This window comes from Ambystoma mexicanum, chromosome 7p (genome assembly GCF_040938575.1).
Source record: "Ambystoma mexicanum isolate Mex_15411 chromosome 7p, UKY_AmexF1_1, whole genome shotgun sequence".
Classification (NCBI taxonomy): domain Eukaryota; kingdom Metazoa; phylum Chordata; class Amphibia; order Caudata; family Ambystomatidae; genus Ambystoma; species Ambystoma mexicanum.
Window position 1 is genome coordinate 877,366,842 of NC_090939.1, and position 20,829 is coordinate 877,387,670.

A 20,829-nucleotide genomic window follows, 5' to 3' on the forward strand; every position below is an offset into this window, starting at 1 on the left:
TTATGTTTTGTTTTTATTAAATATTAAAGTTGAGGTGTTTTTTCTTTCTTCATTTATACCTTAGTTATTTAAAAAAAAAAGATGTGATGACTTCTTCATTTTCAGTATTCTTAATTTTTCCAGGGTTATTTTTATAGCGTTCCCTTAAAAATGCTTCTCATTGGGCAGAAGCAACATTGTATCTTGCCCTTTAATTTGCCATGATTCTTGAAACCTAGGCACACTCCTTCCTCCAAACCTGGGAAGCTGAGAACAAATAGCAAGCACTTTATATAGTAATCATAGAATTTGCCATAAAATAGTTCAGTGAGTTTATGCACCAGCTTCAGAAATCTATGTGAACCTGCAAGTCACAGGTTAGAATCCTGGAAAGACTGGCTCTGCCTTTAATCTTTCAGGGGAGGATAAAATGAGTATTGCGGAGTAGCGTAATGCTGGCACTGGGCCTGAGTTTCATGATCTGGGTTCCGCTACAGTTCAATTATGCACAGCGGCAAAAATGCATTGCTGCAATACATATTTGCACTGGGTCAATTTTTGTCCTGGTGCAAAATTAAAGTGTGCCAATGCAAAGGTCATATAGCACAGGCCCTGTTATTTACAGAAATAGGAATTTGCAAGATTGCAGCCAAAAATGCGGCATTGTGGATTTGTATAGATATTAAAAGTAATGTAATTACTATCTGTTCCTTCATATTCCCAGCTATTTTAGAATTGTAATATGCAGCAATAGGGCAAGAACCACGTTTTTTTCACATTTAGAAATTGTGACAGAGCGAATCTGCTTATGTGTGGAATCTGGCCTCTCACCACCCTTAACACGCCCTTGTCTATTTTCACTGGCCCTTTAGCAGCACCAACATTTCCTACAAGTATTTACTCTCGACCTTTTTCATTCTAGAACCTTTTTTCTCATTAGACTCAATGTTCTTGCTATTAATGCCCTGCTTGGTGCATGCTATGCTATGTTATGTTATATAAACTTGTAGAGCGCACGTTCGCCCAGAGGCATCTTGGCGCTAAACGCTAACAGAAAGAGAACCACAGTTTAATATGCAACCTAGAACAACAAGGTTTTGAGAGAGCGGCGCAAGGTAGGAGTATCTGGCACAGCTCGCAACGAGTGGGGCAGAGCATTCCAGGCCCGGCACTGAGAAGGCTCGAGCCCCACCATACGGGATCGTCTAACCCGTGGCACTAAGACCAGTAGGGCTGATTGAGAGTGGAGGGGGCGAGACAGAACATTCTGAGAAAACATAGCTTGCAAATATTCCACCCCCCCTTCGTAGAAAGCACAACGAACCATACATGCTGATTTAAAGAGGATCCGCTTCTCAATTGGTAACCAATGAAGCTGTCTAAGTAAGGGAGACATATGTGCTCCGAACGTGGCAGGTCCAGAAAGAGTAACGATCCCACTCCACCGTGATCTACCAATTGGGCTAGATCATCAATCACAGAGTTCAGAACAGACTCTCTGCCTCGTACGGGCCGAAAGCCCGACTGAAACTGGTCAAAAAACCCTGAGGATTCCAGAAAAGAGGAGAGTAGGGAGGACACAAGGGCCTCCATTACCTTCATAAAGAAGGGAAGGAAAGAGATTGGGCGATAATTCACGAGAACCGCAGGGTCCAAATAAGGTTTTTTTTAATAATGGAATCAACAGAGCGTGTTTCAGGGTGTTAGAAATAAATCCTTCACGGAACGATGTATTTACTGCTACAGTGATTTGGGAGATCAGATCTCTTGAGATTTCTTTGAGAAGGGTCAGATGGATAGCATCAGTCGGTGAGGCCAATCTTAAAAGATGAATAGCCCCCAAAATATCTTGCTCAGAAAAAGTAGGAAACACAGACCAGATAGAATTTGATGCAGGTGACAAAAGAGGGATAGACTGATCAGCCAGAGACTGACCAGCCGAATTACTGATACTGTCCATTATCATCTAAATTTTAGTGAAGAAGAAAGAAGAGAGAGCATCACAGAAATTCTGAGATGGCACCACCAAAGATCCCACATTTTCGGGAGAAGCCACAGATTTTACCAATTAAAACAACGTCTCAGGATGATTTAGAGCATTTTCAACCTTCTAACTAAAGAAGTTTTTTTTTGCAGATATAATCGCCTTCTGGTAAATTATCAGAGCACGACGAAAAGCAGTTTTATCCTTGGGCAAGTCATTTACGCGCCACTTACTCTCCATCCCCCTACACACCAATTTACTCGCTCTGAGTTCCTTGGAGAACCAAAGTTCGGAGGGATCATTATTTTGTTGTTTACAAAGCCTGAGAGGGGCCAACAAGTCAGCAGCTGCCGTAAAAGATGCGTCCAGAGTTTTCAAAGAACAGGGAACATCTTGATCACAATGTGATCGAAGGACATCTACTAGCTCGGAATTCACAACCCTGTGCAAGCTACGTTTAAAAATAGCAGGCTTGGCCACCAGTAAAGAAGAATGTTGCTGTAGAATAGAGAAAGGTACCAAGAAGTGGTCCGACCATACTAATGGACTGGGGGAAGAAACAGTAGTAGACAGCCTGGAAGTGCAGACAAAGTCCAGGATATGTCCCAAACAGTGAGTGAGCTGCAGAATCAACTGAGGAAGGGCATTGTTTGTGCATGGGCATCGTTTGTGATAGTCAGCTACTTGCTGTCAACCACCACCAAGCCTAAAGCGGTTGTTTAAAGGTCTAAAACAGGCATCTGCACCAGGGACGTCATTTCACCAAAATGCCAGGTGTAGCGGAAGTGACATTACTCGACCCTTGATCTCTGATGACATAACATAAAGTTATGTCATTGACCCTGCCCCACGTGGCATCACAGGAAGTGATGACACACGACCTTCAGATGTGTCTAACACCTGTGTTTCCAGGCAATATCATTTCAGCCAGATGTAAGAACTGAGGCACGGAGGGGGGCGTGATTTGTCCACGATCACACATTGGGGGAATGTCATTTTCCAGATTGGACGTGGTGTCTATATGTAAAACATACATAATGCAATACTTGTAACCGGGTAAACAAAATCTCTAACGCAGGCTACAGCCAGTGAACAAAACATCTATAGATCAATGGACACAGAAGTACTGTTTATCTGTGGCATTGATGTGTTAAACAAGCCAAAAAAAAAGCAATGAGATGGGGAGGCGTGCGCTGTCTGTTCACCCAGGTGCAAAATGCTGCACGAGCAAGGCCTGAAAATTAAATCATTGACCAGGTTTTAGTATCAATAAAATTCCCTGCTTAAAAATGTATCTATGAGTCAGCTACCACTTCGATAGAGGAAACCGAGGAATGCCATTTCACCAAAACGCCAGGGGTAGCGGAAGTGACATCACATGATCCTTGCCCTCTGATGACATCATAGGAAGTTATGTCATTGACCACGCTGTGTGGAATTCGACCATCCGCATGGTAGGTATGCGCTCGCTTATTTTTTTTATTTAAAAAAAAAAAGAAATTGAATGATGGTACATGAGCATCTGGAAAATGTGTGGGGCTAATCCACACACATTTTCCTATGCTCACCGCACAACATACACATAGACTCGGAGTTGACACAGAGTACAGGAACTGTCCCCCCAGTCATATTTAGTTGGGATATGACAGCCAAGAGTACATCAAGGCATCTCAGAAGGGGGAGGGCAAAACCTTCCTGCTGCCATGGACAGCCTAATTAACTAACAAATGTTCCATGGATCCTCCCTGTCCTTTGTTATCTATGCTGGTGGCAGCTTTGCATGCTTATCAGAGTTAATTCAAATAGGCCCACTGGGTTCCTGGTTGCAGGACCAACAAAAGAGACAGGAAACCCAAACAACTTTGATATGCACTGTGTCAACCTAAAGCCAGCCCCCGCCCCTCAGTATCAATGGCAGTGAACTGTCATGTCTGGACCTGCATGTTTACACTAGTCATTCCCGGAGGGAGACACCATTTAGAAGGTACGAATATGTGGATTGATGGAGACAGAAAGTCTGTTCCCACCGCAGCTTCAAGGAAGACCTGCAGCTTCAATCAGGAACTACAGAGAGCGACTTTAACTAGAGATACCCTTTGATCCACAACAGACAGGAAGATGGATGGGACTTAGTATTACATGTTTTCAACCCTTTACCTTTTCTGTTGCAAAGCACTCTGGTTATGACCTCATGGATACAGGAGATTGTTAGTGGGGACCCAGGATTGGTTAATTAATGTAGGCTTACTCTACACCATTCATTGTAGCCCATTTGGCTTTAAAAGAGGGCCAAGTCCCTCTTTTGGGCAGATCGTCTGAAGACTTCACAAAGAGTAGCAAGAAGAACTCAGCATTGGACCCTGGCTGAATGTACAGTCTGCCTTATATCTTCCACCAGTGAAGGAAGCCCAGGATTTCCAAGAGGGAAGCAATATCCCTCCCATAAACATCTCACATGGAACAGAGGGAGATACTGGGCCTCATTAGACGGTAGGCGGTAAGGGTTTACCGGTACCGGTATTCTACTGGTACCGGTAAACCCTTACCGCCTTACTACGAGGTCCCTTTGCGGGTTGGAGAATTTAACGCCTACTTTTTCAGGCGTTAAAAACCAACCCGCAAAAGGACCAGGGAGCTAATTACGGTACCGCAATTTGCGGTGCCGTAATTAGCACCTTCCCCATTCCCATTATGCCCTATGGGGCAAAAATGGGAATGGGGAAGGGCAATGGGGGAAGGGGCAATTACCGCCCCACCAACCTTGGAATAGGGCGGTAATTCCCCTTTCCACCAAGGCGGTGCCGGTATTTTACCAGCATGGACGAAGGTGCTAATAGCACCTTGGTCCACCGCGATCCGTGTAATGAGGCCCACTGACTCCAGAGGACCCTCCAGCAGCTCCAGAATCGGTACCCAGCCAGCACACAGTGTGCCCTGTTAGGCTTTGCAGCAAGCTTCCTTCGTGGGAAGGGCCAGAGAGTATCTGAACCAAGCCAAGGGCAAGTCAGTTGCCTGCAACACTCTCCTCAGCTTTGAGCCGTCCACCTTAAAGGACGACACAAGCCCAGTGAAGAAGCTAGGAGGAGTGCATCGACAAGCATCCGCCAACATCTGCCTTAAAGGACATTTATGAGCCAGTGGAGCCCCTCAAGCTGCAACCGACTGCACTGCTGACTGTTGTTATGCCGCAGTCTCTAAAACCGCCTCGAGGCGCCTTGACCAGTGCTTCAGACCCACCAACTAGCACTGAGGCAATGATTCCTGCCCTGGAGCTGCAGTGTAGGCCAGCTGCAGCCATCCGTTCAGCCTCACTCGCCGAGCTGCCTGCCGCCTGATACCCGCAGGTGTCTCCCATCTTGAACTCTGTCGCAGAAGCTGCAAAGCACCCTGAAACCGACACTGTCGAGCGGCAAGAACTGCTTCAAGCACAAGGTAAATTGTGGTTCTGTCCCCCTGGTCCTTCTTTGAAGGCCCCGAGTGACATTTTACGACTCATTGCTCCCTTTGTTTTGAAACCAGGTATCTTTGAACTATTGCTATTAATTACTATACCGACTATCCTCCTGTCAGTATCCAGAATGCATGCCTATTCCTTCTTAAAATTGTCTGTCCTCTCCATTCCTTTACAGGGTGGGTTGTGTTTTGTAGTGTCTGTTTTGATAATATTAAAGTAGATGTTTGTATACAACCTTGACTGGACAGTCCCTTTTATCATTGGGTAATAATTGTATTTTTGCTGTGTTGCAACAAACCAACGATTCATGACCTTGTGGAGATAAGCCTGCTGTTCCATCCACGTTACCAAAATTGGACAAGGAGGTTTATAATTTGCTTGTGTTTCCAATCTGTTTGGATCCCTTCTGGTGTACTAGAGGTGTGTGGCTGATTGATGGTTTAGAAACCGATATTCATCCCTGGACCACTGGTGGCCCGGACGTTGATTCATCACACCAGCCCCAAGTTACATCACAGGAAGTGATGGCACACAGCCTTCAGATGTGTCTAACACTCTTGTTTCCAGGCGCTCTCATTTCAGCCAGTTATAAGAACCGAGGCACAGAAGGAGGCGTGATTTATCCACGATCACACATTTGGGGAATGTCATTTTCCAGATTCGACGTGGGGGCCTATATGTAAAACATACATAATGCAGTACTTGTAACAGGGTAACTAAAATCTTTAACGCAGGCTACAGATAGTGTATGAAACATCTATAGATCAATGGACAGAGAAGTACTTGTTTATCTGTTGCATTGATGTGTTAAACAAGCCAAAAAAAGCACTGACCTGGAGAGGAGTCTGTTTACCCAGGAGTAAAATGCTGCACGAGCAAGGCCTGAAAATTAAATAATTGGCCAGGATTTAGTATCAACAAAATTCGCTGGTTATAAATATATCTCTGAGTCAGCTACCACAATGATAGTAGAACCCTATTGAGTCTCGGGAGGACAGCTCAGTGGCAACGTGCTCGCCTTGGAAGCAAGACGACACTGAGCAACAGAGGTTTGATACCCGGGTCCGTGCTTAGAAACCTCTGGGTATTAAGCGCGTCATAAATAAACAATCATATCATATTGTGCGGGTTTAAGCTGAGGCCATCTGTCTCCGTGTGCATTTATCTTTAAGTTATGTGACAACCCGAACTTTGAAGGTCTGTCACTCACTCCTTTTACTATCCGTGCATTTGTCGAACTGTTTCTTCACTTCAGAAATCTTGCCTTTCTGAAATCGAAATGCCCACCTCCGGGAAGAGGTTACAGGCCTAGAGGCAAACTAGAGGGCAGGAGATTTGAGTATGGTCAGTCATACCCCATGACACTCTCTAGTCCTTCCAGCCTTAGAAATCCACTAGTCTGTCGTTAATTTTCACAATATTCCCATATGTCAGCACTCAAACGACAAGACCCGGCAGCTTCTAAATGCCTCCATCTGGACTTGGCCCTCCAAATGCCCCATCGGGCCCTGACCTCCAGGTTGATAAGGTCAGGACAGCTGCAGGGGCAGGGGAAAGCACTTGCAGTGCTATTTAAATAATTAAATATGGCAAGATAATGGTAGTGTGAATGCCTCGCTGATGAGCCAAATGTATGTAGGGCTCAGTAAGTACCTCTACAGTGCTTCAATGAATCAGAAATAATGGAGATGACCAATAAGAGTAAAAACTTAGAATGGTGGAACTAAAACACCACCTATCTGGATTGACTGGATGTTACTGAAGCATAAAATATATAACAAAGACTTCTACCTTCACGATGGCTATGATTGCCTCCCTGGTGCTGCTAAAGTGCCACTGATGAGTTAAAACTAGCAAATAAATTAATAACAAATAAAAGTCATGGTCAATTCTTTTAGTTAAATGGGTTTTACCATGAAAATCTCAGCCACCCCTTACCATATTTTGCAGAGGGCCCCAACATTTGGAGAAAGCACACACGTGTGGCAGCAGTTGTACTGAAGGCTAAGCAATGTTCTTTGCATACCAATAGCACACACGCACTGCTTGCATTTCTCCTAGCGCTGCAGCAAAGCAGTGATTCTTTTCCCCTTACATTTTAATTCTAGGAAATGTTTCTGGTTAGAGAAGAGAACATGCATCCCACAGTGGCTGGCTTTGAAGTGTATACCGCAGACCTTTTCCAAAAAGGAGAAACAAAAAGGACTCTGCAGGAGTTAAGTAGCTTGACATGTTGCTTTTATTTTCTCTGCCATCCCTGGCTTTTCCTATTCACCTCCCTCCTCTAAACAACCCCACAATGCCCACATGCTAGCTCCCTAACAATTGCGCCAACTTTATTTTTGTGTAAATCTTACCAACCGGTTGTGACGTGTAGTTTCCGGCTGAAACAAACAACATTCATAATCTGGATGTTTAGATCGCGCAGCCTCACTGTTTCACGTTTGAAAACTGCCTCCATCAGAATGTCAACAATTCACAGCATAAACAGATTTGCAAAAAGGGATAAGCCGAGGAGCAGGAATTAACATAATGCATACTGTGTGAACAATAAAAAGGTTGCACCTTTTATTCAAAAGCAGCCACTGAAGAGTAGGCTTTCAAACTAAACATTATCCACAGTGGGATGTAGGAGGGGAGACATAAACAGGTGATTTTATTTCTTAAATGATGTAATCATGCTGTGGCTTTAATAAGGAGAGGGTAAGTCCTTGTCTTGTTATTTACCGTAATGGAAAAGACTAGAGCCACAATGTTCACCGGCCACACTGGGCAGAAGCAGGAAAATATGGCTAGAATTAGGTCATTCATGGGTCTCCCCTGCTCCTGGGCATTGGTGGCGGATATGGAGGATGCCCTGGCCAGACTGAACATGGAGGGCAAGAGCAGCGCCAACTCGGATGCCCGAGAGACATCGACTCGTAAGGCATGCCATGGCCGATCTGGTCCACGTCCATAGACTTTTCGCTGGACATGGTGACCGAGAAGGATTTCTCCAGGCCATTCTCCTCCTTGCTCACGCTGCTGGTTAGCAGTTTCTCTGTCCCTTGCGAGTCGGTGGGCTGGGCATTGGCGCACTCGCTCAGTGCCTTGTCAAAGAGGGCTTCGGTGTTGATAGCCATTCTGGGATTTGATGGAGGGGCCTGGCTGGCGTCCCTTTTAAAGAAGTAAGTGCTCAAGACAGGTACTAGTTTTACATCCCGGGCCAGCAAGTATGTAAGGAATCAGAGCGCAGCAGCCCTAAATCTGCAGTGTGCTCGGGCCGCTTGCCCATTAGAAGAAAAAGTCAGAAGATACCCTGCTTCCTGTGGGGTTAAGGACCACAGGGGTGAGAGGGAGAGTTTCTGTTAAATGCGTTTCTTCTACACGAGCTAAAGCGCGTGTTTGTGCCCCTCACCTCCTATGCATGATTGCTGATAACACGCTGCTCCACCAAAGCACCGCCAGCGCTGCTAGAGGAAGCTGAGAGGAACAGTCCTGACAGGGTGAAAGTTGGAACCAACTCCAGACCGAGGTTTCAGATGACTTATGCTGCTGAAATACTCGTACGAGGCAAACCTGACACCTCCCTGACACCTCCCTCACACCCATCCCCCACCACTGCTGTTTCGGTTTAAATGCATTTTACGTTTGGGATGCTTTTGATTTTAAAAAAAACAACATATACACATGTACCCCCACTCCGCAGCTTCCATTTAAAACAAAGTTTTCTTTTTTTTTAGGGTTAGCAAGGGAGACATCAGGGGTAGCAAGAGAGACCCCAATGACATCCCTGGTCTGCACCCCTGCTGCTTTCTCCCTAGAGATGATTTGGACTGCAACTCCCATAATCCGCCACCACTGACTGTGATGACTAGGTCTGATGGGAGTTGTAGTCCAAATCATCTGGAGAGCCATATGTTGGAGACGCCTGATCTAAAGCATCAGAACTCATCCAATGGAGTTGTTTGTTGCTCTTTGTCAACTACTTCAAAGGAGATGAGTCTTGTGTCTCGACAGATGCTTTACAGTATTCCCAAGGGCTTAGTCTTCCGCACTTGTCATAGTCACGTGAGCTAAAAGCAACAAGGCCTATATCGATGGGATTAGTCCCATGAAGGGCAACCCTGCAGTGCAAAGAGACCCTTTTTGCAGGCCCATGCGCCTTGACTGATTTTATTTCTTTTTTAGCACTAGCCACCTAATTGATGTTTCATTAGGCGTTATATACTGGTGGTCACGGGCCTCCCTACATATCATTGCCACAACTCAGGTGCTCGCCTTAATACAGCGCAGTGCAGCCTCCTCTTGGGACATCATTCTACACAGCCATACAGGTAACAACTGACATAGCCAGCCACACACCACCCTGAAGCCATGCACATTGCAACCTGCAGGATTACTGTATTGCCAGACCCCGGTTCAGGGATCGACCGCAATGGTGCTGGTATGTTCAGCTGGTATGTTTCTTCAGGCTCCACCTTGAGCTATGTACATGTCTACATGTAAGCGCCCCGATGCCTGCGGGCGGTCGGCGCTATATAAATAAATAAATAAATAAATAAATGTTATGCAATTGATCATGCAATTCTGTTTGATGCCTGTGTAGCGGAAGCACATAACAGTTGAAATGCATATGACTGGGATGCATGTCCGAAAATCCATTTGTTATGCAAAAGTCGGCCGTGGTCCTCTACAAATCCATGTCAGTGCAAGAGTGCACTCCGGGACAGCACCAAAGCAATCAGGTCATGCCAGTGGCAGATTATCCCGGGAGGATAGCTCAGTGGCAACGTGCTCGCCTTGGAAACAAGACGACACGGAGCAACACAGGTTTGATCCCCGGGTCCGCGCTTAGAAACCTCTGGGTATTAGGCGCATTATAAATACGCAACTAAGACATATTCCTGTAAAAGCTCCTCGATGCCCCTGGGCTGTGTGAGCGCTTTAAAAATGCAAAATAAATACAAAATAAATAGATGAATGATGCCCCGAACTCACAATTCCGGATGTTAACATCTCAGTCAAAGGAGATGTCGAAGATGGTGGTGCTTTCCTCGAAGGCGTGGGTACTACAATGTGTGTGCGGTGCTGTGCTGATTATCCATAGGAGACAGGTCTGCCTACTGAATTTTGAACCATCGAAAGGTAGCATCAGCATTTTACTCTATCCGCTTGCTGATTCCTGACTGCTTTCCCAGGCCTCTGGCTCAGTGGATGGTTTTGGATGCCCTCACCCAATCCAGTGGTCTTGAGGACAATGGTCCTATCCTTCTACTCAGGGATTCTCTCAGTCTCCCTCCAAACACCTTAGAAGGGGAAAGAAGACTTGAAAGTAATTAATAAACGTGGTCTTTGGTTCCCACTGAGGCCTCGCTTTTGCTGCTCTCCAGGGGTGTTGCTAGGCCTGAAAAGATCTGGGGCTATGCCAATGTCGAGACTGTCGGGACTGGGGGCTAGCTAGCCTTTTGGTTGTCGTCCCTGAGCTTCTATCTGGGGCTACAACCAAAAGACCCGGCCATAGCCCCCTCAGCCCTCTCCTAGCAACGCCTTTGCTTCCTCTCTTTCGTTGCATGCAAGCACAATGCTTGTCCAGAATGGATTCTCCATGAAGCCCTAAGCATTTCTAATATAGAGCCTGCGCAGTCTACCCTTGATGCATGTTCTTTTCGATGTCACAGTTGTAACTCCTGGTCTGCAGGCAAATGCTGCACCACACTGGCATCCCTCCACAAAGTCCTGCCACTCGTCCGCGTGCTGACTCGGAATCCCCAGAGGCCTTGGCAACATCCCCGCCAATGCCGTGGCCCTGCGGTGACCTCTCTGTCCCGCGAGAGCATCCCGTATTGAACCGACCACCTCAACTTCCTCACCCAATCTCAGAGTTCTCTTCCTTGGTCCCGGTGCTTGCCACGGTTGGCTCTGTGCTTATCTGGAATTGGTGCACCTTCTGCGAGACTAACAGTAACCTTTTAGGGCAGGAAGACACTCAGAGAGCACTGTGATAGGAGTAAGAGTGCAAATCCTCCTCGGCGGCCATTACGTTTGGTGATGCTCGGCCAGTCAGGTCTCCCCTGGAGGTAATGCAGTAAAGGGTACCTCAGCGTCCCCCAACATCTGCCTCTACTCTATGACATCCTCCTCAGGTCTGGGCCTAACCTCCTCATAGCCCGGTTGGGGCTTTCATGCCTATGGAATTGGCATTCAGTTGCTCTTCAGCTATTCTTTCCCATCACCAAAGTCTTCACTTTGACTGGGGAGGCATCCTCAGTGGTGATGCAAGTCGAGCAGAATTTCCCACCAGAACAAATATTATCTGTCTAAAACCCTTGGAGTCCAGCTATAGCCAATAGCTGTTGACTGTATCCTAGGAGCAATAAGGGAATTGGTTTTACTTCCTTAATTTCCAACACACATGTGTTTGATCGACTGCCAATGATTACCCATGCACCCTTACCACCCAGTTCTTATGCTGCTCCCCACGGTGTCACCGTGTTCGGGGTTGCAGTTACAACTTCCAGCAGCAGATTGGAGGTGATGGATGCACTCCCTATATCAACTGTGTAATTTATGTATTTATTTAGTCATTTGTATAGCGCTCCTAACCGGGAGGCATCTAGGCACGTAAGTATTTACAAATACTAATCAACATAACATAAAATAACACAATTTACTAGAGGTATCTTTCGTCCTAGATTACAGGTAGGGACACAGGCTGACTTCTTGTAGGGGTCAGCGCTCAACACAGTCAATCCTCCTCGGCAGTGGCCTTTTCCCTGGCTTTGTCCAAGTGGGGGTGCTGTTGCCTAGTGACTGTCCTGCTGCCCTCTGTGCTAGGAGCCCCTCTGCCCTGCTAATGGTACTGGGGACTGTGCAGAAATGATTGCAGTTGCATGCTAGGTGTGTGTAAGACTTGTTGAGTCAATGGCCTGGCACATTACTGAATATCATTTCCCCCTTTCTGGGTTCATATCAGAAGAGAACGAACAGCACCCCGCTTTACAAGGCCATGCATTTCCCCGCCGAGTGCCCCCACCTGGAGAGACACAGCAGAGACAGGGGTGTGCATGCTGTACACCAGAAAAATTACTAACACTGGCACATGCATGTGCATGCCCACCTGCCTGCTGTAGTAGTCAGTTGCCTCTGGTACCTTTGCTGCCTCACGTCTGCCCACACCACATGCCCAGGCCAGTCAACCTACTGCAGCAGAGCTGCCAGTAATTACAATAGAGTTTTAGCGCCAAAGTCATTGAGGCACACTGGTACAGTGTGTATGCATAGCTAGCATGAGAGCCCAGCGCGGTCACCTTGTGGCTCATTTAAATTCATGAAAATTAATAACTAGCATAGGAGCTCCACAGATGTTCATTGGGTTCATGAATAACAATGAGTGAGGATGCAGAGACATTTGGCCCATGCTCACTATTGTTGCTTATTGTGTTACCATCCCTGACTGACAGTTCAAATAATAAGGCTGCGAAAACAGCACATCATAATCAAAATAAGTCAGAGAGAATAAGTGTTTGTGCTCAGAAATAAGTCCAAGGTCTCAGCCCTTCCAAACACCCCCACAGATTCAGCACGGCTACTGCTACAAGCATAAACCCTCTGGTACCTTTCCATTTGTTTGTCTGCCTCATTTCTATCCTACACCTGCTACTCTTAACCTCTCACACGTTTCCCACATTTCCGGTCCACCACAGCGCACGGTCTGGCGCACCATGGGCAGGGGCACACAACGCCACTATCCAGACAAACCTGAGTGCCGTGAAAACATTAGGGCGGTGTTGGGTGCTGTATAAAAGCTGGTCAGTATTACATATGTATCCCCCACACACCGCATGCCAACAGAAGTGTGTGTGATTGCCTATAAACTGTGCACCGGAAAATGACTTGCATCTTGTGTATAGATGTTGAGATTCTGCTTCGGAGCATGACAATGTGTCTCTGCTCCTGAATGAGGAAGGTGGTCCCACTCAAAGGTCCTTCTAGTACTGCCACATACTGCTGCAGACTACCCAAGAGGGGGGCTTAAGTTACCATAGCTGGAAAACAAGTAGAATTGAAGTAGTTCATTTTGAATAGGTCCTCACAGCTGGGTGTGGCTAGGTTTTCTGGACCTGTATACAGGATGCATACTCATGACTGTTCTCCTCACCAGCTGGAAGGCTGTGCTCTGTTTCTCCAACGCAAGCTTCCCAATATCTGTGCACCGCCCCATCCTCTGCCTTACTTGCTGATGTTTTCCTCTCACTCATCCCTTTAGTAATCCGCTAACATCAGGTTAACTAAACTGCACCACCAATAGCGCGTTCCTCTTTGACTAGTTAATTAGGATTCTATTGTCATTGGTCTTCCTAGTGGGATTTAAAAATCACAGCAGTAAACACCTGTATTTTCCTCTATTCACTATCGATCAACTTATTATTCGATATTTAAAATATTTTGTTCTGTTGCCTTGCTAGCTATTTATAAAGTCACTTCATAAATCTTTGGCCTTGCCCCCAAATATGTCTGAGATATCTGCATATTTTGCCTTTTTGTATTTATTTGAAAGAGATCAGAAGCACCTGACAATGGAGGCAACACTGTGATCAGAATAACCTATGAATGATCCCTTTATATTACAAACTAGTGTGAAAGCCTGTTTACATGGGCTAAAGTGCTGACCTAATATATTTCCTAAGGCAACAGCTCCCTCTAGCGGTGACAACAGGCAGAGCTAAGTGAATTGGCATTGTCTCTATATATCCTAATGCAACAGCTCCCTCTAGTGGTGACAACAAGTGAGGCTACTGCATCAGACAATCATACAGGGACAAACATACATCTGGCCTTTTATTATATTGTTAGATAGTACAATGGTGAGGGTGGTCAAGTTTGTGAGGAAAGGGTTGAATTGGTACATCTAATGGGGTCATGATGGCTAGGTAACATAATATGAATACAGCAATATATGCACTATAAAAAAGAACATGTTTATGTACATTCCTTTACAGTAGTATGTGGAGGAAGGGGTGAAGAGTAGGTGGTATGTTGAGGGCCAGAGCAGGCAAGCCAACAAGAAAGAGGCAATGTTGTATTGAGGCTATTTTGAACAAAAAGGTAGCATTTATATTCTTGATGATAGGGGGGACAACGTTTCCGGGGAGACAAAGAGTGTAAAGGAGAAAATGTGGGAGTCAACACCGGGTGCGTGCTGTGCAGATAGGTTGAGTAGGACTTGGGAGCACAGGCTGCGAGATCGCAGGTGACAGGACATGTAGGCAGCATGTTGGAGATGTAGATCAGTGGATGGATCCGATTGCTAGAAGGTGACATATTAAGAGTGAGCAGTGGTTTATCCGAGCATTCCGGCATGCAGGTAATGAACAGCGGTGGGAGAGGAGCGTGAGAGGTTCTGTAGAGCGATAGTTGTTGCAATGTTGAGTATTTTGTTAAAAGGAGCAAAAGAGTATAGATGCAAGACAAAAGGGAAGGTTCCGGCGATAACCAAGACAGCATAAAGTAAGAGTGTGAATGTGGGTTTTAGTGGAGTACTGGGTGAAGCAGATTTTCCTTATGTGCATAAAATGAACAGCTAACTGGTGTGGCAAGTGTTGAGATCAACTGCAGAAGCTTCAGTTCACTGTGGAAGAGGACCTCAGATATGCAAGGCTTTTGGCGTGGTGTGGTGAGATTGGAAAGGAAATGGCGCAGGGGAAAGGCGAAAGGAGGTAAATAATTTTACTTTTGGAGGAGTTGAACATAAGGCATTGAAATGCAATCAGGTGGAGGATAGGAGAGACGGCTGGATATCCATGACGAGAGGTGGGGGGTAACAAAGGGGAAAGAGAAGAAGATCTGGGTGTCATCAGCCAAAATAATGGTAGAAAAAACAAAGGAGGAGATCTGCTTGTCAAGAGAGCAGGTGTATAGAGGAAAGCGTGGCATACTTGCAACAGAGCTTTGGGGTCTCCTACTGTCAAGGGAATGGGATTGGAGGAGCTATTGTTCCATGAGATGGAGAAGGAACTGTCTGATGGTAGGATAGCCAAAGACTAAGCGCTGGCCCATGACACAGGGATCGCCTCCACTTTGCCAGTTCAAATCCCGCAGCAAGTTCGACTTACCTTTCATACTTACCAGGTGACAAATTGAGTACTACTAAGTAGGGTAATGGTCACAGCTGTTATTAGAGTCTTTAGACATGTCAAAAATCCAGCATGAGGTGTTATGGTAAAAAGACAGATTATCATTATTATGCTTATAGATGAGACCTGGATCTCAGAGGTGGACAGAGTGAGAAGTAGAGGAGGGTGGTCAACAGCACAGAAGACTGCCCGAAACATTAAGGAGGATAAACATCCAGCTGCGGTGTGAGTGGTGGACAGTGGTAAGATAGTTGTGGATATGAGTCTGTGCTGTTTCACTTGAGTGCCTGGTGCATAACCAAGAAGGGGAGCTCAGAGCATTCATTGTCCTATGGGTAGTTAGTGATTCAATTGAATACTACACATTCTAGAAATGTAGAGCAGTGTGGGAGGTGCAAGAGAGGCCAATAGTAGCTAGGGCTGTTGGGGTTAGAGGTTTTTTAAAGATAGGAGAGGCGCTAGCTATCTTATAGCAGGTGGTAAAAGTGTTTGGTGTGTTAAGGCAATCCCTTTGACGTCGATGCCTGTCGATAACGGCAGCTAGTTTAGAGCTGCTAACACTTGCCAAAAGAGGAGAGCATGTATGCCGAGATAAAACAAGGCCAAGTAGCCTCATCTGTCAGATGCCGTCATACTCTACCTGAAGCGTAATATCTGTTTTCATATCCTCATTGTCCTGGTCACAAGGACAGTCCAGCACCAAAATGCCAGGTAATTCTCCAATTCTCCTCTGAGCAAATGTAGGATCTGCACCCCAGGTCATGGTTCCACATTGTTGGTCATCATCAGTCTCTCTCAGGACAGAGGGCACGAGGCCGACATAAGTATTATCCTTACTAAATGATGGTGACATGCCAAGCATTTCAACATTTGGCATACGGGTGGGAGCCTCTGTGCTGAGAAGGAACATGGAACATAAAGCTATTCAGTGCGTTGGTGCCCACCAAGGGAAGTCGTGTTCTAGTTCTATGTGCCATACAGAAGCAGAAATATTCGTCTTCATAAGATTCAGATCCTGCCCAGCATCAGAATGCCAGGCAATTCTCCTCTGAATAGGAGTGCCAACAACAACCCCATACACAAGTTTCTGCTTTGTTCTACTTCATCAGTAAGGTGTGTCTGTTCAGGTCTGGATTACCCTTACTAACTAGTGCTATTGACCTGCCCTGTTCTCAATAATATCAAATTAGAATGTACAAAGAGAAATGATCAGGGAACACTCTCTGATTCGCACATGAAACTGATATACTTAAATGACATTCTTGTCAAAGACTAGGATGGACCCAGTAGCGCGCTTCGAGCACTCATACAAGACTGAAAAGGACGATGGAATGGGACAGAATACAGTCTCTTACTTATCTGTCAGGCAAAGCCAAATATGTCAAATACACCCACCAAGGCAATTTCCTCAACGAACCCCATAGTTACCTTACTAAGTGCCATTCGCCCCCGCTTATACGATTTATTTTATATTTGCGTGGCGAACAGTTGCCAGTCTTCGCCAACACAGGTGCCTGGACTGGTGTGCCCAGGGAGGACCGACTATGCAGGAAATGTAATCAAATATTGAAACTGCTCGACATGTGCTCATCAATTGTAGCCTCTTGACTAATTTGTACTCTAAAGGCTATTTGTTTTAATGTTTTTTTTTAAATTTGTATTAGCTGAAATAAATCAACCTTTCAAAATGTATAGATGAAACATAAACCTAAAATATTTCAATATAAAACAATATACAACAAAGTAAGATCAAATTAATCATACAATGTGAAACAAAGTAAGAAAAAACATCATTTGTTATATCCAACACATGCTATTGAATTCATATTTAGGCTAATTGATTGAGCACAGAATTATACATCATGCAATACTCTGAAGGCTATATGAAAATTGGAGATTACGGGTCTGACCAATTGTGGAGCGCCATCTATTGCGCAGAATCGTTGGTTATTACGGCGGCAGCATGACACATTTGGAACCGTATCAAGGATAAGCTCATCTGAACATTTGACCTATTTAACAACTTGCCTCATAGTTCTTTCCTTTCTCCTCCTCGAAGAACCCATATTGATCTATTTCAATGCTTTTATATCCCCCCTTTTATTACGGCTTTTAAACCTTAAACTTTGATGCTTTCTTTTTTTATTATGTGGTTTTGCTATATGATGGGCGTTTTTATCCATTGAATGCCATGGACTCATGGGATTTTTTTTAATGTTTGCTTTTAAGCGCTATGATATCTGTTGTGTTTTACTTGACTATGTGTAAAAGGTTGAATTACCAAATGCGCAATAGAGAATACAAGAAGACATACAAGACTGAATGTCAATAATCTCGGTTATAATAAGGTTATACGATTCTCTCTGACCTGTACAATGCTGCTTCTTTCATAATTCTAATTCATCCTCATTTTCAAAAATACACTCTGAAGTGGACATCTTGACAGTGTTTATTTTTACTTTCATTTTGCAGGATATGGTGTCCCAGAAGAACACAGTAAGTTTTCCTGTTTTCCCGTTTTCCCGAATGACCGAACAACATTTATTTTGTGGGTTCCTTGTGGGTTTTCTGCGCACATGACTGACCTTATAATTCAGGAATATGATGTGATGAGCCCAGCCATATTGTCATTAAAGTTTGCATAACATGTAACCGCCATTGTTGTGTGTGGTAACTTCCAACGGCAAACGTCCCGATGCATGTCGGCAATTCACAATGCTTACCAAACCGGATCAGAAGTACAGCCTGCACCAGTGCATCCCACTATGCCCATTCGCTTCCTATTGGCTTTTGTTATGTTATCCTATGCTATGTTATTGGGATTTATACCATACACTGCTGATAATTTCATGGTTCGCATGAGCACGGGCAGAGAGGGGGATAATTTATGTTAGCGGGGAGATGGGGAAAAAGCAAGATAGCTTTGCTGCTGTGCTGGCGCCCGGGCTCTGCAGGTGGGTCTGTTTCTAGGTAGTCAATGTCGAATGGCAGGCTGTACTTTATGTCCCAGAGGCAGCCTCGCGAGCCCGTGCTGCTAGGAAGCATTGGCCCGGGGCTGGTATGCAAGTTGATGTAGCAGCGTAGAGTTCTATTTCATGTTTGTAAGGACAATGTTAAATGACTGTGTGCGAGTGGCATAGTTGCTCTGCACATGGTGTGTTTGAGTGTGGAAGATGTGTGGTAGGGTTGCTCATCGGGTTAAAAGAAATAAGCAGCAGAATGAAAAACACAGTGGTATTGTCATTTAGCAGCCTGGGAGGTGCCCGGAGCCAATGAAAATGCTCTGAATGCGGGCTGTATCCACAAAGGTAAGCCCGCGTTCCGAGCACTTTTTCGTGCGCCTCCCTTCCCTGCTCCCCGCTCCCTCTTCCCATTAGCACCCATGTAGGTCACGGCACGGGTGCTACTGGTTTTCTTTTCTTTTGAAATAATGAAAGGAAAACATACCTTTTCCTAAACCCCAACAACATTGAAGATGGACTTCCTGGTTTGAAGGCAGCACAGCATCGGCCGTGAGGAAAAGGTACATTTTTCTTTCATTATTTCAAAATAAAAGAAAACCATTAGCCCCTCAGTGACTGGACCCCCTGTGGGCAACGGCCGGCAACCTCGGTACTTAACTTGGGCAGTGGGCCATTACCCACAGGGTGGGCCCTCCACCTCGGGGCATAGCGCCTCATTAAGTGACAGTCTAAATCAGGGTTGTTCAGCTCCAGTCCTCGAGGGCCGGAAACCTGATGGGTTTTCAGGACATCCATCATGAATATTCATGAGAAATAATTTGCATATATTTAATAATCATTTTATGCAAATGAATCTCATGAATAGTAATGAGGGATATCCTGAAAAGTCGACTTAGATCCAGCCCTCGAGGCCTGGTGTTGGACAACCCTGGTCTAAATGGTTTCCATTTTTCAAATTGATTCTGCCTCTTAAATCTCTTGTTGGTCGCCACAAACCCATTTGACGCCCCTCATTTTCTATTGAAATCAAGCATTGGTAAAACCAACAGTAGGCCTGGGATAGGCATTTGCCAGGCATAGCCATAATGGTTACTACCTGGCCATAAGATGGCAATATCCCAAAAATGGTTTGGTTACCTTGCCATATGATACCAGTGCCTGGCAAATGCCTATCTAATATGTAAACACAAGCCAAAACTTTTGGTTTTGTCAGTGCTTGTTTTTAACAGGAATTTGGTGCAAAGAAGACATTTAAATCAAGTGTCGGAATGCACACTTGGTTAAGAAATTTGTATTCACCAGTAGCTCATTTACAGCTGTAATTAAGCCATTAACTCTTGACAAACTGATTAGAAATAACACAGGAAGGCCACACTTTGATGTTACCGCTGGATAGAGATCCCAGGGGAATGCGTTTTGGGCAAGGGCAGATAGTGGGTGGGAATGGCCCTAGGGATTAGCATCGCCATGGGCAGTCAATGGGTGGGTAAATAACCAAACAATACCCACTTACTGTGTGTCCCACCTCACATGCCATCTCCCTCCTAGCTGTACTCTAATGCAATAGTTTCGGCTCTAGCACCACCTGATAGCCAAAACTAAAAAGACGGTTTCACACCAAACACATATGCAATTCATTTAGGTTCAATGATAAGGAAACCTACCATTGCGAAGAAAGGAAAGCAGCACCAGACGAAAGCAAAAGATAGGTGTAAGGCAATCACAGTGCATATTTTATGGTAAGTGTGATCGCTGTCAATATATTTGCCTTGTAACCACCACCGTCATGGAAGATGTTTGTTGTGACTTCGGTTTATTGGATAATTGGTTACCCAACTTACGAGACAACATCAAGGAATTGAGTCACAGCACATTTTCCAATGGGATTGCACCATTATAAAAAACTTCAGTGAATCAGGCCGCAAGTGTGACTTCAATTAAGGCACCAGATACGTCCACATTGAAACATAACCCTCCCATCAAAGATCTTGAGCATTTCCCTTGCTCAATATTTGCCTCCAGCCAATTGAACCATTGGAAATGTCCTCTGCTGCCCTGTCTCATTACCCAGTGAGGTCCAGGTGAGTAGCATGCTAGAATTTAGCTGGGAAAGGAGCCGAATCCTCCCCTTCTCAGGCTCTGGAATGATTCCAGAACGTTTCGCTGTAAATGGCCCCAAAAGCCTTCGCCCCAACACGCTTCAGGTTCTGTAATGCAGCCGCAAGTTTCACTGTGAAAGGCCCTTACCACCGCATCCTTATCTCCCCTTTTCGGTGTTTGGAATGTGGCACCAATTTAAGCTGTGAATGTCGCTTAAGACCCTGCCCCCCTGCC

The 20,829-nt window shown here is 45.3% G+C and overlaps 1 protein-coding gene across 2 annotated transcripts in view; it reads left to right on the forward strand.

Annotated features, from left to right (window-relative positions):
* Positions 1 to 20,829, forward strand: part of MAP3K15 (mitogen-activated protein kinase kinase kinase 15) — a 1,358,420-nt gene that overhangs the window by 390,163 nt on the left and 947,428 nt on the right. For both annotated transcript variants that reach the window (XM_069637110.1, XM_069637109.1), the window contains exon 3: positions 18,005 to 18,028. In XM_069637110.1, coding sequence (XP_069493211.1) covers positions 18,005 to 18,028 — 24 coding nt within the window. The remainder of the gene's footprint in view (positions 1 to 18,004; positions 18,029 to 20,829) is intronic.